The sequence below is a fragment of the Mustela putorius genome, unplaced genomic scaffold (genome assembly GCF_011764305.1).
Source record: "Mustela putorius furo isolate JIRA1106 unplaced genomic scaffold, ASM1176430v1.1 tig00003845_pilon_pilon_pilon, whole genome shotgun sequence".
Lineage (NCBI taxonomy): Eukaryota > Metazoa > Chordata > Mammalia > Carnivora > Mustelidae > Mustela > Mustela putorius.
Genome location: NW_025421998.1, coordinates 79,546,458 through 79,559,381, shown reverse-complemented (window position 1 = coordinate 79,559,381; position 12,924 = coordinate 79,546,458). Strand labels below are relative to the sequence as shown.

Sequence of the window (12,924 nt, the reverse complement as noted above, 5' to 3'; positions counted from 1 at the left end):
TGTTTGTTTTCAGTATGATGTTTGTGGGGGAAAAGCATGCTGTCTTTCTTCTGTTTTTATTTCAGCACCACCTCCTCCACCACCATCCAGGGGAGGGCCGCCTCCTCCTCCCCCACCTCCACATAGCTCAGGCCCTCCGCCCCCTCCTGCCAGGGGGAGAGGCGCTCCTCCACCGCCGCCATCAAGAGCTCCCACAGCTGCACCTCCACCACCGCCTCCATCCAGGCCAGGTGTAGGAGTCCCTCCACCACCACCAAATAGGATGTACCCGCCTCCACCTCCAGCCCTTCCCTCCTCCGCACCGGCAGGGCCTCCGCCACCACCTCCACCCCTGTCGTTGGCGGGGTCCGCGGCGCCACCCCCGCCACCGCCACCTCCACCTCCACCGGGGCCGCCGCCTCCCCCTGGCCTCCCTTCTGATGGTGACCATCAAGTCCCAACTCCTGCTGGAAACAAAGCCGCTCTTTTAGATCAGATTAGAGAGGGTGCTCAGCTCAAAAAAGTGGAACAAAACAGTCGACCGGTATCCTGCTCTGGAAGGGATGCACTTTTAGACCAGATACGACAGGGTATTCAGCTGAAATCTGTAAGTAAACCATTCTTTTCGGTTTAGACTATCTGTCGTAATGGAATTTTAAAGTAATTTATAAGACAACTTGGAAAGTCTTTATTTCACTTTTTGCACTTTCTCTTGGTATTCATCTTTTTAACCCTTTTTCTTCTGTTATTTTTAGATATTGTGAAACACACACATTTATACCTATCCCAGTGTAACCCATACTTCTGTAATCAAAATATCACCCCAGAAAAGTTCCCTCATGCCTCTTTCCAGTTAGTCCCCCTCTCAGAAAAATCACTAATCTGATTTGTGTCACTGTAGATTAGTTTTGCCTCTTCTAGAACTTCATGTAAGTGGAGTATTACAACATGTTGGCTGTTCTAGACTTCACCTCTGAATAAAATTTACTTTAAATTAAAAAAAAAATCTTCAAACTATGGAGAAGTAACCCTACTTTTAACCATTTATAATCACCTTGGTAAGTTCAAACTATTACCTTTATGAAAACTAAACTAAAGTTCCTGTGTTCTGAAATTTACATTAGTAGAGAATCTGACTCTGCAGAAAATGGAAAGAGTTTTTTTGTGTTTTTTTTGGGTTTTTTTTAAGATTTTATTTATTTTAGAGAGAGCATGAGAGGGGAGAAGGTCAGAGGGAGAAGCAGACTCCCCATGGAGCTGGAAGCCCAATGTGGGACTCGATCCCAGGACTCCACCAGAACCATGACCTGAGCCGGAGGCAGTCACTTAACCAACTAAGCCACCCAGGTGCCCAATAATGGAAAGAGTTCTAATAGAATTTTGGATAGTGGTGATAGATAATTTTGGAATCTCTTTAATGGATGAAGCAGAAGTTGGCAACTTTTTTTTTTCTTTTAAAGGACCACATAGTAAATATTTTAGGCTCACAGGCTATGTGGTCTCTGTCCCAAAAACTCAGTTTTACTGTTGCGCCACAAAAGCAGCAGTACTCATGATGCATAACTGAATGGTCATGATTGTGTTCTATAAAGCTTTATTGAGGGACACTGAAATTTGATTTTCATATAATTCTTACATGTCACACATATTTTTCTTTTGATTTTCTTCCAGCCATTTAAAAATGTGAAACTCATTTTTCAGTTTAAAAGTTTCTACATAAATAAGACACACTAAATTTGGCCCATGGGCAATAGTTTGCTGACCCCTTTTCTAGAGCCTAAACTGCTTGCATTTACTTACTTCCTTCTGATAGCAGATGTAGTCTGTCAGTTCCAAAGGGGAACCTTTGCTCTGTAGGGCTCCAGGTGGGTAATGGATGGTAGATTTTTCTACGCAGTAAATAAAGATGAAAGAAGGGGATTTTAATTGAAAATTATTTTGTGACATAGGGAATTAGGGTCACTTTCTAAATCTCCAAAGCTTTGGCTAGGAAGAGAATGATGGATAGAGAACACAGCTAACTGAATGAAAACATCTAAACATTGGCATAGCACATATTTTAAAAACTCTCATCTTTACTATGTATCTGGAGCTTTTTCTTGCTACATGATCAACCTGTGAGCAGTCGTCTCTGCTCCCTCTCCCTTTTTAGCTTAAACTCAAGGTTTCTCAGGAGCAGTTAAAGAATTTTAAACAGTTGTTAGTGGGAAGAATTAGTGTCAAAATGACCACAACTGAGGTGAATAACAGGTTTTAATGGAGTCATTTTCAAGCTTGTAGCTTAGAATCGGTGCCACCTCTGTGTCACTCATTCCCACGTCTGCCACTCTTACTTTGTGTTTCTCTTTCATATTTCCTCTCTCTTCCGCAGTCAACTTTTGGTTCTTTCTCAGTTGCTGATACTAATAAGGTGTTATTTTTAATGAATTAAATTGTGTTCTCTTTTCTTCATTTAAAAAGTTGCTGAATTAAATCCCATGTTTATTTTCCCCATCAGTACGTCTTCTCATCCCATCCCAACTCTCTCCCTGCCCAAACAAACCGTGTTAACTGATCTCTGCATTTCTCTTAGAGAGAAAAATGTGTTCCATTATAAGTATAGGCCATCCTTACCCTAAATAATCACTTAAAAAAAAAATTAACTACAGAGTACTATCCTAGAGTGCATAAATCAGTGAATTATTAGCATGTTATATGTGTGACTTGAGTCCATAATTTTATTTTCTTTTTAAGAAACCTTCCTGTGGGGAAAAAAAGAAGAAAAGAAACCTATCTGTAGTTGAAATTTCTCTGTTTTTTTTTTTTTAAACAATCTATATAAATCATTTATTCAGTGATGAAAATGACTAACATAAGATCACAGATTTACTTTAAACAACTGGCAGTAAGGGTATAAGTAACATATATTTTGAATTCCGTGTTCATAGTAGCTCAGACAGCTGCATGTCCAAGTCAGTGCTTTAGAAAACGTGTTTACAGCAGTTTCATGCTGCTGCAGTGCTCCTTCAGTGTTTCCTGCCTCGTTTTACTAGATTGCTTAAAGGGAGTCTGTTTCTCCTTATTGCTGCTAGTTTTTTGAGAGCCTTATGCTGACATTCAAAGCTCTGAAACTATTTCTGTTGTCTTTTTCATTTATGGTATTTCTGTACCAGTAATAGTTAACATCTGGTCTCCAAAAACCTAAATACCAATGAATGAGTCAGTATCTTATGGGGAATTACTTTGAATATTTTTAAAAGAAAAAGATCTGTAAGTCCGGAAAGACAAGTAGTATTAGAAGACGAGTTGTTAAGACCAAAGGAAGAAGTTTGTCGTAACAAAGTAATTTCTGGGGGGAAATGACTTAGAAATAGAGCAGCTGTGTGATTTCATTTTTAATTATACCAATATTCTACCTTTATATAGGTAATATAATTCCAGAGACAAAATTAACAAAATCAGTATTTTGTATAAATGACTGCTCATTTTAGCCAAAGCACACTTAGGGAGGTACTCTCTAAATATTTTTTCCCCTGAATCTCTACAGATTTCCTGTGTTCTCTCTTTTTTAATGAGAGTTGAAATCAGAGTATTTTGCATAGAAATTAGATTTTAATGAGACCCCTTGAGGTTGATTCCCCCCCCCCCTTGAATGTAGTTTATACTAGATAGAAGTACTTCAGTTAGGGATGGTTGGTTGCCTTGTGAGATAGGTACATTTTGAAAGCTACCTAACTAATCTCTTTGCAGAGAAATATGCTATAAGAATGAAGGTTCATTTTGAGTTAAAATTATATATGATGTATAATTATATATATAGTATGTAAAGTTATAAAGCTTGTTTGTAAAGCTGAGTTTTTGTAGGAGAGCAGAAGTCTCCTCAGTTGCTTTTAGGTATCTTAAGTGTCCTTTTCACTAACACCTCCAGGAATCGGATATTACTTAAGTTTTGTTAAAATAATGTTCCTTGATAATAGTTTCAAAGTTTCATCAGCTAAGGTATTGTGTACTAGAATGAAAATGGACATAAGTAATCCATCTGCCTGGGTAAGTATTATTTAGGGAAAGGTTTGTTTTTCCAAGTTTGGAAATGTGTTGATGGCTTTATACATTAGGGAGTATATGAATAATTTTAAGATAGCCATTACTTCTTAGTTAAACCTGTCCTGGGCTCATGGCTCATGTGCTCTGTTTTTTTCCCCTTTCCTTTTTTTTTTTTTTTTTTTTTTTAAATAGGAAGTGATTCTAAAAAAGTAAGACTTTCTGGAGACAAAAATTTATTTCTAAATTTTGCTGACTTTCTTTTCCAAGGTATCTGATGGCCAAGAGTCTACACCACCAACACCTGCACCCACTTCAGGAATTGTGGGTGCATTAATGGAGGTGATGCAGAAAAGGAGCAAAGCCATTCATTCTTCAGGTATATTTACATGTACATATGTATGTTTAATTTTAATATTTGAAGTTCTATTTTCTTTTGATTTTATGATAGTCTTTACTAGCTTTTCCTCTGCTGTTGAGTAACACTGATGTGGATTTTAGGGCCAATATTTAAAAGTTACTGCCACTGTGACTAGTCTGTCTGAAGCTTAATGGATTCCAAGACACCATAGCCATAACCGTAAATTAGAAGAACAGCTTCAGAAAAATAGCAATTTGATTTCCTATACTGAAAATACTAATAGAATGCCTGGCAAATCTCTAAATGAGCCTTGAGATTCTGGATCACATTCCTGTGACATGAGAAATTCAGGTTTCCCTGATTTGTGAGAATCAGGGCTGAGAAATTGGGTTTTCTGGGATTTTTTAAAGAATCTTGAAGTTTTCTGTGTCCTCCTTTTTGTGATTTCCTGAAAGGTTTATGTGAAAAAACTAGTCTCTATTCTGACGCCATTATTAAAAGTGGCCACCATATAAGTGGGTATTACTTTCAAAAGAGAAAAAACAGTGGGTCTTGCTGATACAATGCTTGAGGTTTACTAAAGTTTCCTGGCATGATGTACCAGAATCAGATTTTTGTTCTTTTTGAATCTATTATTTACTCTCTATGGACCTCAGTTTTCTTACTTGCTATGTGAAGAGAATTCATGAATCATGATCGATATGAAGAATAAATAAAATAGTATGTAACTAACCAGCAGATTACCCTAGCACATAGTAAGTACTCAAGAAATGTCATTTTTCTTCTCTGTTTCTCTGTGAGGATGTGGCTATCTCGGATCTATTACCAATATTTATTTTCCTTAAATAGACATATTTATTCTCATACTGTGTGATAAGGAGAAAATGGGCTGTTTCATTCTGCAGATATTTATTGTGGAATAAAAAAAAAAAAAAAATCCCTGCCTCCATGGAGCATGCATTCTGGTGAAAGACAAACAGTAAACAAACTATGTTAGAAAAATACATAGTATGTTAAGTGGTGATATGTACCAAGGACAAAAATTAAGCAGAAAAGGGAGATACAAGGACTTACAGGATGTGGGAGGGAAGTTCATTTTGAAATAAGATGAGGCCTAACTGAGGTGACATTTGAAAAAAGACCAGAAGGAGTTCAGGGAGAAAACCATATAGAAGATGGGGGAAAATGTGTTCATTTGGGTGGAAAGAACAGCAAGTGCAAAGTCCCTGAGGTTGTAGAACACCAGTGAGGCCAGTATGGCTGAGTAAGGAAGGGAGGGGAAAGAAGGGAGGGGAAAGAACAGTAAGGTAATGAAGTAGGAGAGATAGTAGGAGGCCAGTGGTTAAGACTCTGGAGGCCATGGATATGATGGGAAGCCATGGAAGGCCCTTAGCAGAGGAATGGCAATGATCCAAGCAAGAGATAGCAAAGGTTTGAATCAGATTGGTAGCACCACTGAGCTGGGGGTTGGATACTAGGTATATTTTGGCTGTGGAGATCCTTGAGTTTGCTGATGGATTGGGAGTGAGGTTTGGAAAAAAGAAAGGAGTGAAAGATGACTCCCGGGATTTTTGACTTGAGCATGAAAGGGGTAAAATTTTCATTAACAGAGTAGGAAGGATAAGATTTTAGGAGGAACAGGTTTGAGAGGAAAGATCAACAGTTTGGTTTTTGTAAATATTAAATTTGAGATACTTACTAAAAATTCAAATGTAGATGTTATGGATTTGGTTATGAGCCTGGAGTTGAGGGGCGAGGTCTGGACTGTTAATAAATTTGCATGTCATTAAAGTAGGCGGGATATTTAAAGTTACAGAATGGGATGGGGGCATGAAGGAAGTGGATGGAAACAGAGAGGAGAAGGTGTAATAAGGTGTAAAGGCTGGAGAGTACAGTATCTCAGAAGCCACATGAAGCCTTTGAAGTAGGATGGAGTGACGATCTGGGTTATATCCATGTGATTGGTCAAAAAAGTGAGAAAAGGAAATTGAGCTTTAGCTTTAGGAACAGTAGGTCATTGGTGACCTGGAAAGAGCAATGTCTTTGGGTTCAGAAGAGAACGGGCGGGTAGGAAGGGAGGCTAGGTATTTGGTCTGCCTGCTCGGTTTCCTTAGTGGCTCAATGTCCTCAGTGTCAGTGTCAGTGCCTGTCACTGGAGTTGTTCCTGGAATTGGTAGTAGAACAATCTATCAGGTGTATTTTTTTTACAACTTTTCTTTAAAAATAGTCATTAAAGAGGCCTCTCTTGGATTTGAGATGTGTGAAAATTGAGAGACAAACCCAAATGTAGGTTTACATATAAACAAACACTGGTTGAAATTCTCTACATAGATACTAAGGAACTAGACCCCAAGTCTTCTGACTCCTGGTCTAATCTTCAACTGACCATTATACTCTTTAGATATATTTTATTGGATTCATTTTAAATTGTCTTTGTTACCAGATTTCTCCAGAATCGAATGGTTTTGTTTCAGAAGTTAAGTAATTGAGAAGTCATCCAAGAATCATGTAATGTTATTTTATTTATGCATATATTTTGAATGTTTGCCTTGATGATTTTCTTTTAGATGAAGATGAGGATGAAGATGACGAAGAAGATTTTGAGGATGATGATGAATGGGAAGACTGATCTATATATTATATATATATATATATTTTTAAGGTGAAATACTAAACACTACTTTCTGTCTATGGATTCTGTAAAATTATCATGTAAATGTTCTACCAATTTGCTGTATATTTTTGTTGCCTTTTTTGCTTTTTTTTTTAATTAATCTGTGCAATACCTCATTTAATCTGTAAAGGTTTGTCAAAATCCTCTACAAAGCTACTCCCTGTTACTGTGTGCAAGTTTACACCAGGATGCTCACTTAATTTGTGAATAGTTTTCATTCCATCAACAAGGGAGTTTAAATATTATATGTGAGACTGACAAAAACCTTAATGTAATTTAGTTATAATGCCAGACGGAAAACACTATTTTCATACCCTACTTTTTCTGTACCTAAATTTTCTTATTAAAATCTAGTATAGCACTACATTCTTTTTTAAGTGATACAGACCTTAGTTTATTTAGCCCCTTCATTTTGAACACCATGCTACATGAATGTTGAAGCTGACACGTTGCACAGTTCTCTAGACATCACTACACTGATGCAGTTTCTCAAGTTGTAGCAATATGCTCTGCATAATGTCACTACAGAGACACTAGTTGGGAAAATTAGTAACACACCTCTTAAAACAATATTGCCTGTTCTTGGACAGAAGTGATATTTGGAGGCTGGAATCACAAGGAGACCTTGCATACCTGTACTTGACTGAGATTATTTTTATGCTATAGCAAATGTGGCAGGCTCTTTTTAGCAAAAATTTAAAAATATTTTTGGTATTACTCTTAAACAGTTGTTTAAGTTTTTGCAGTTCGGGGGATTTTAGGGGTAATACTCTACATAAACTGAAGGAGGCTATACATTATGGTTACTTCAGTATCTGGTTAAATGCACTATAAAAATCAGAACATTTCTAAAAATGATGTGGAATTATTTTTATTGTGTATTCTGTGTGGATTGAGGTATTCAGAAATATCCACCATACAAATTGAATCTAGCTGACAAAGGTAAACACTGTAATGCTGAACCAATTATGCTATTTAAAATTTTTTTATATAATTTCTCAAGGTTTTTGTCAAATGTCAGGTGAAGGGTTACATTTTTCTTAAAAGATTGGTGGCCCCAGTGTTATATTTCTTGAACCACATAACTGAATGATAGATTCTTTTTTTTTTTTTTTAATAAAACTTTGCAACCTGCACATTTGTTATGTATACTAAATGATGTGCTAAAATTAGGGTTTCCTTGCCTCTCTACAGTACACTAATCTGCCTAAAGGTGGTTGTTTTCATATTTATAGTGCTAATTATCATACCTACCTACTTTAAATTTTAGGTAGAAAAACGATCTGATTTAAATACAGACACGTATTTTTCTCACATTGAGTCATATGCAGAATGTAGTTCCAAATGTATTTCAGTACTATAATCACAATATCCAACTAAAAATTAAGCTCTCTAGAATTGTACCGACCAAAATCTAGTATTGGCATGATCTTGACAGGCTGGACCTGCAAGATACGGCTTGAATTTTAACCATTTATCACATAATCTCTAGTGATCATGCATCTAGTTATCATAAGAAATAATTTAAAAGGTTTTGTTGCTGAAAGCAGTAAGTGGTGCAGTAAGATAGTTAAGTTATTCAAAGAATGTTACCTTTCTTGCAAGAGTAATTTAAACACAAGGGAAAGAGTCTAGACTTTTTGTTTCTTGCAAAAACAGTGCCCTCTGCTGCTAGAAACCTTTTTCTGCTTACTCTCATTTTTATCGTGGCTTGCGCTCAGTGACGCTGAGTCTGGTGTGGATGAGGCTGGACAGCTATTAACCAATAGAGTTAGGAATTTGTGCAAATGGTAAATAGAACATTATAATTATTTTAAGTAATATTAAACATCCTTCTTTTTTTTCATTTTGACATTTTCAAAAACATTTTAAGTATCCTACAAATGTCTTTAAGATAATGCCAACTTAAGATCTCTTAACTTTTGGCCAAGGAATTCAGGGTTTTCCAGCTAACTTCGGTGTGATAAGTATTATCAGGAGCTGCTCTGAATGAAAGGATATCAATTCTTTGAGTTGGAAGCAATTTTAAACAAAATTTGCCAAAGGTAATTGAGTTTATTCTTCTTGAAGAAAAGGAAAAAAGGCTTTCTATTATTGTTATTGCACAAAGTCTAAATTACTATTGGTTGAAACACAGCAGCTATGGAGTTCAGTCCAGGCATGAAGACTAAACCCACTGTAGATGTAAAGGTTGCATGTTTCAGTCCTCCTCCACCTTGCACTGTGGGCAGCACTGTACCTGTGCGTTGTCTGAAAGCCTCCCATATATTCTGCAGCTAAATGATTGTCTGATAGCCTTCGCATTTAACAAACTAGCATGAGGCTTTTTATATGCTACGTGATAGACAATTTCAGCTAGCCACAAATTGTATGTGTGAGATTCATAAAGACTTTTCAATCATTCGTTTCCATTTATCAACTGAAATTTTGTTTAGTATGTGAATTTTTTTGAAATGTATAGTGATAGGATGTTGCACTGGTGGCAATTCATCATGGAGCATAATAAAATTAATTTGACCCAAATAGGCTAAAATACTGTGTTTTTCTTTATTGTGGAGAGATTAAAATGGATAAAAACAATTTTTTTGACTACAGATTGTAGTAAAGGGTACAGAGCAGTGAATGATGATGGCTGAAGTTCTCAGCAGACTGCATGCCCTGAGAGAGTGTGCCATTAAATAAACACGGTGAGCAGAAAGAATGTTACACCCTGTTCCGCTGGGAAATGTGACAGCTGCTCAGCAGCTCCCTGGAAGCCACAGAACATTCACATTGCAAGGTCAAACTGGAGCTCTTGGCATTCCAGAGACGTTGAGGTTCCCTAAAATCAGAATGATACTGCAGTTTACTGGTCATTTCAGTAAGCCAGATACAGGAGTTCATGTGGGGCTTAAGTAGTTCTTAATCAATGGATCAAAGATGGTTCTTTAAACAGGAACCTCTGTTTGGATAAATAGAATTTTCTGTGCTGCTGACTTTGGCACAAGTGGGTGTCTGAAGATTAAACTGAGTTATGGAATCTAGTGTGTAGGATGCTACAAAATGCCTTCTAAGAGCTTTAGCCAAATTTAAACATTTCAATAATATGTTCCATTAAAAATTTGTTTATATTGTACAGATGTGAACACTTAAGAATGTATTGACCAAACTTAGAAAAAATTTTTTTTGTGATACAAATGCCTCAGAATTGCTCTTGTCACATTATATTTATCTAATCAAAGGAGAAATTCCTGAAATAACTTACTGTCCTTTAGAAATGGAGTTCTTAAAGGACAAGTGTAGACATAAGGTCTATTTATATACAATAGAAAATTCTTATGGGAAAGAAAAGAGAAATTTTTGCTTTGCACACTTATTTTATTAACATTTTTACATCTTACCTCCAAAATACAGCATTCTCTCATAATCTCTTGGTCTTTCATTGATGGATTTTTTTTTAACTTTTGCTTTTTAGTGAAGCCACTGGGAAAAGGTATAGTATATGGGCTGTTATGAATATGATGGGGAACATACTTTGTAGTTAGTGCTAAGACTATCTACATGTGATACATGTATCCTCCATTACATGAAGGAGTTTGTTGAAAATTTTGGCTTTATAAGAAAATGTCTACATAAATTAACCATAAGTTTTTTTTTTTTTTTTTAATCTACATCAGTGGTCATCCTAACTATTGATGCAGCATTTAATTTTACACAAGTCCAGTGTAAATTTAAACTGGTCTGTACCACCATCAGAACTGACAAATCAAGATGTGAATAGCATCCAATTATTTTGAGTAAAATTTAACAGATGGTAGCTTATAGGTGAGTGGTTTTTAGGTTAGGTATTTGTGTATTGGGGAATTTCTAGAAAATTTGAGGTCCCTTAATTTTTTTTTAGCAACCACAAAATATTTTTATACTTACTTTAGTAAAGGTTTTCTTTAAATTTTCTATTCAAGAGGAAATTCCATTTTAACAGTATTAAGTTACATTATGGAACTGGAAGTTCCAGGTGTCATATTGACATCACTTTCTGTCTTGGACTGATGGGCATGTCTTGACCTAAATTCAGTTTTATCTTGGTTATGGCTAGATGTGTGAGGATTTTCATCCAAGCCCAAGTCTAAGAATTTTTAAACATCAATATCCCCATATTTAAACAATTGTTTATTAGGACTAAATAGGTGGTGGACATTAAAATATAATTGCAATAAGGTAGATCCCTCCCTCTTTACATCTAAAATGCTTATTTCACAGCGGAAAGACTGCTGCGGATCATCAAGTTCCATCAAGACAACTCTCATCGGAGTGGTCGAGGGGCTCACCTGAGTTCTGTCAAAAGGAGCTAAGACTAGAATTCAGCCTTGACTACTAGTTCAGTTGCGTCTTTATGCACCATAATGCTGTTTTATCCTTGTTTTCTGTATTTTTCATAAATTACCAATAAATTGCTGACTTAATTTTGCCTCTGAAAGATTTATGGCTATAAATTTCACTACTTCTCACTTGTCATCTGGGTGTTGATAGAAGCCACCGGCTTCCTGTTCTCATCTCTGCCTGGGAGAGCTAGCTGGCTTTGAGGACCCGGCCTCTGACTCTGAAGCATGTGATCATATTTTGGCTCAGTGACGGCAGACACCCTACATTGTCCAAGCATTCGGTCATCACAGGACACTCTTGTCATTTAGCACTGGGTTAAAATAAAATTGAGCTTTATAATCTACATCCACATTATTTTTGTTAGTTTCCTATAGATATAAAGACCATTGCCTTTATTTAGATGTAAGTATTTTGTAAGCCCTTAACACTCAACTTGCCTGACAGAAAATCATTTTGAGAATATATTAATCTTTCTGTATAATTTTCAGGCAACAGCTGCACTGTCATTTTAAAGACCGGGAGTTCTTCCAGGAGGACAAGGACAAACCAAACACTTTTAAATCCAACTTCCTGGTTTTCTTACTAGTGAGAGAGGGGAGATTCTAATTTAGTGGCTTGTATTTCACCCTTACTGGAAAAGATGCAGGAAAATAAAGTTTGTATTCCAGCGTTGGGGGTGTCGAAAGAAAGAAATTAAGTGAAAGGAAAAGGTATCGTCAGATCCAATTAACTACAGGGAAACAAAGCTGTTCATAATGTCTCAATTCTGTAGTAATCTGTTAAGAGAAGTTAGTTTCTTAAATCAGCTTTTGTTTATTTATTTTTTTAGTTAGGGTGGGAGTCTAAGGAGATAGAGAGTAGAAAGGAGAATTTGTGTTTGCAAGCAGATTTATGTTTTAAGATTGGGATTGGAAGAATATTCAGAAAGTAAAATTTTAAGTATGTTAAAATCCCCATTTTGAAGGGTGATGACTAGTTGAGAAGAAGCTGATGAAATCAGGTGTTTGGTTTATGTTTTGCTTATTAAGCAAGGATGTAGGGGTACTTGGGTGGCTCAGTTGGTTAAGCATCGGACCCTTGATTTTGGCTCACGTCATGATTTCAAGGTCGTGGAATGGAGCCCTGCTTCGGACTCTCAGCATGGAGTCTGCTTGAGATTCTCTCTCTCTCCCCCCCCCACCCCCCCATGTGTCCTCTTTCTCACTCGCTCTCTTCCTAAAATAAAATCTTTCTTAAAAATTTTAAAAATTCTAAATAAGTAAAAAGGTTATAAATGTAGAGATGCCAGCTTCTTTATTGTATAGTTGACTAAAAATCTATACCAATCCTTTCAGATTTTTTTGAACTTTGCTGTGGATATTTGACAAAGGTTGTGATGTATTTAACATGAACAGTTAAGTATGAGGGAGTCTGATTTAGTACGTGTAGTCCTAGCACTGCAACCATTTTCTTCCCAAGCCATGGGTAAATGGGAGTATTTTATGATTCTATTTAAGTGACCTTGCTTTGTCCATGCTTGAATCCTTGG

General features: G+C 36.5%; 1 protein-coding gene across 1 annotated transcript in view; it reads left to right on the top strand.

Annotated features, from left to right (window-relative positions):
* Positions 1-11,476, top strand: part of WASL (WASP like actin nucleation promoting factor) — a 76,237-nt gene extending 64,761 nt beyond the window's left edge. Inside the window, exons 9-12 of the mRNA XM_004741863.3 lie at positions 66-586; positions 4,270-4,378; positions 6,928-7,022; positions 11,274-11,476. Of these exons, the coding sequence (XP_004741920.1) occupies positions 66-586; positions 4,270-4,378; positions 6,928-6,989 (692 nt within the window). The 3' untranslated portion in view covers positions 6,990-7,022; positions 11,274-11,476. The remainder of the gene's footprint in view (positions 1-65; positions 587-4,269; positions 4,379-6,927; positions 7,023-11,273) is intronic.
* Positions 11,477-12,924: the final 1,448 nt, after the last annotated feature.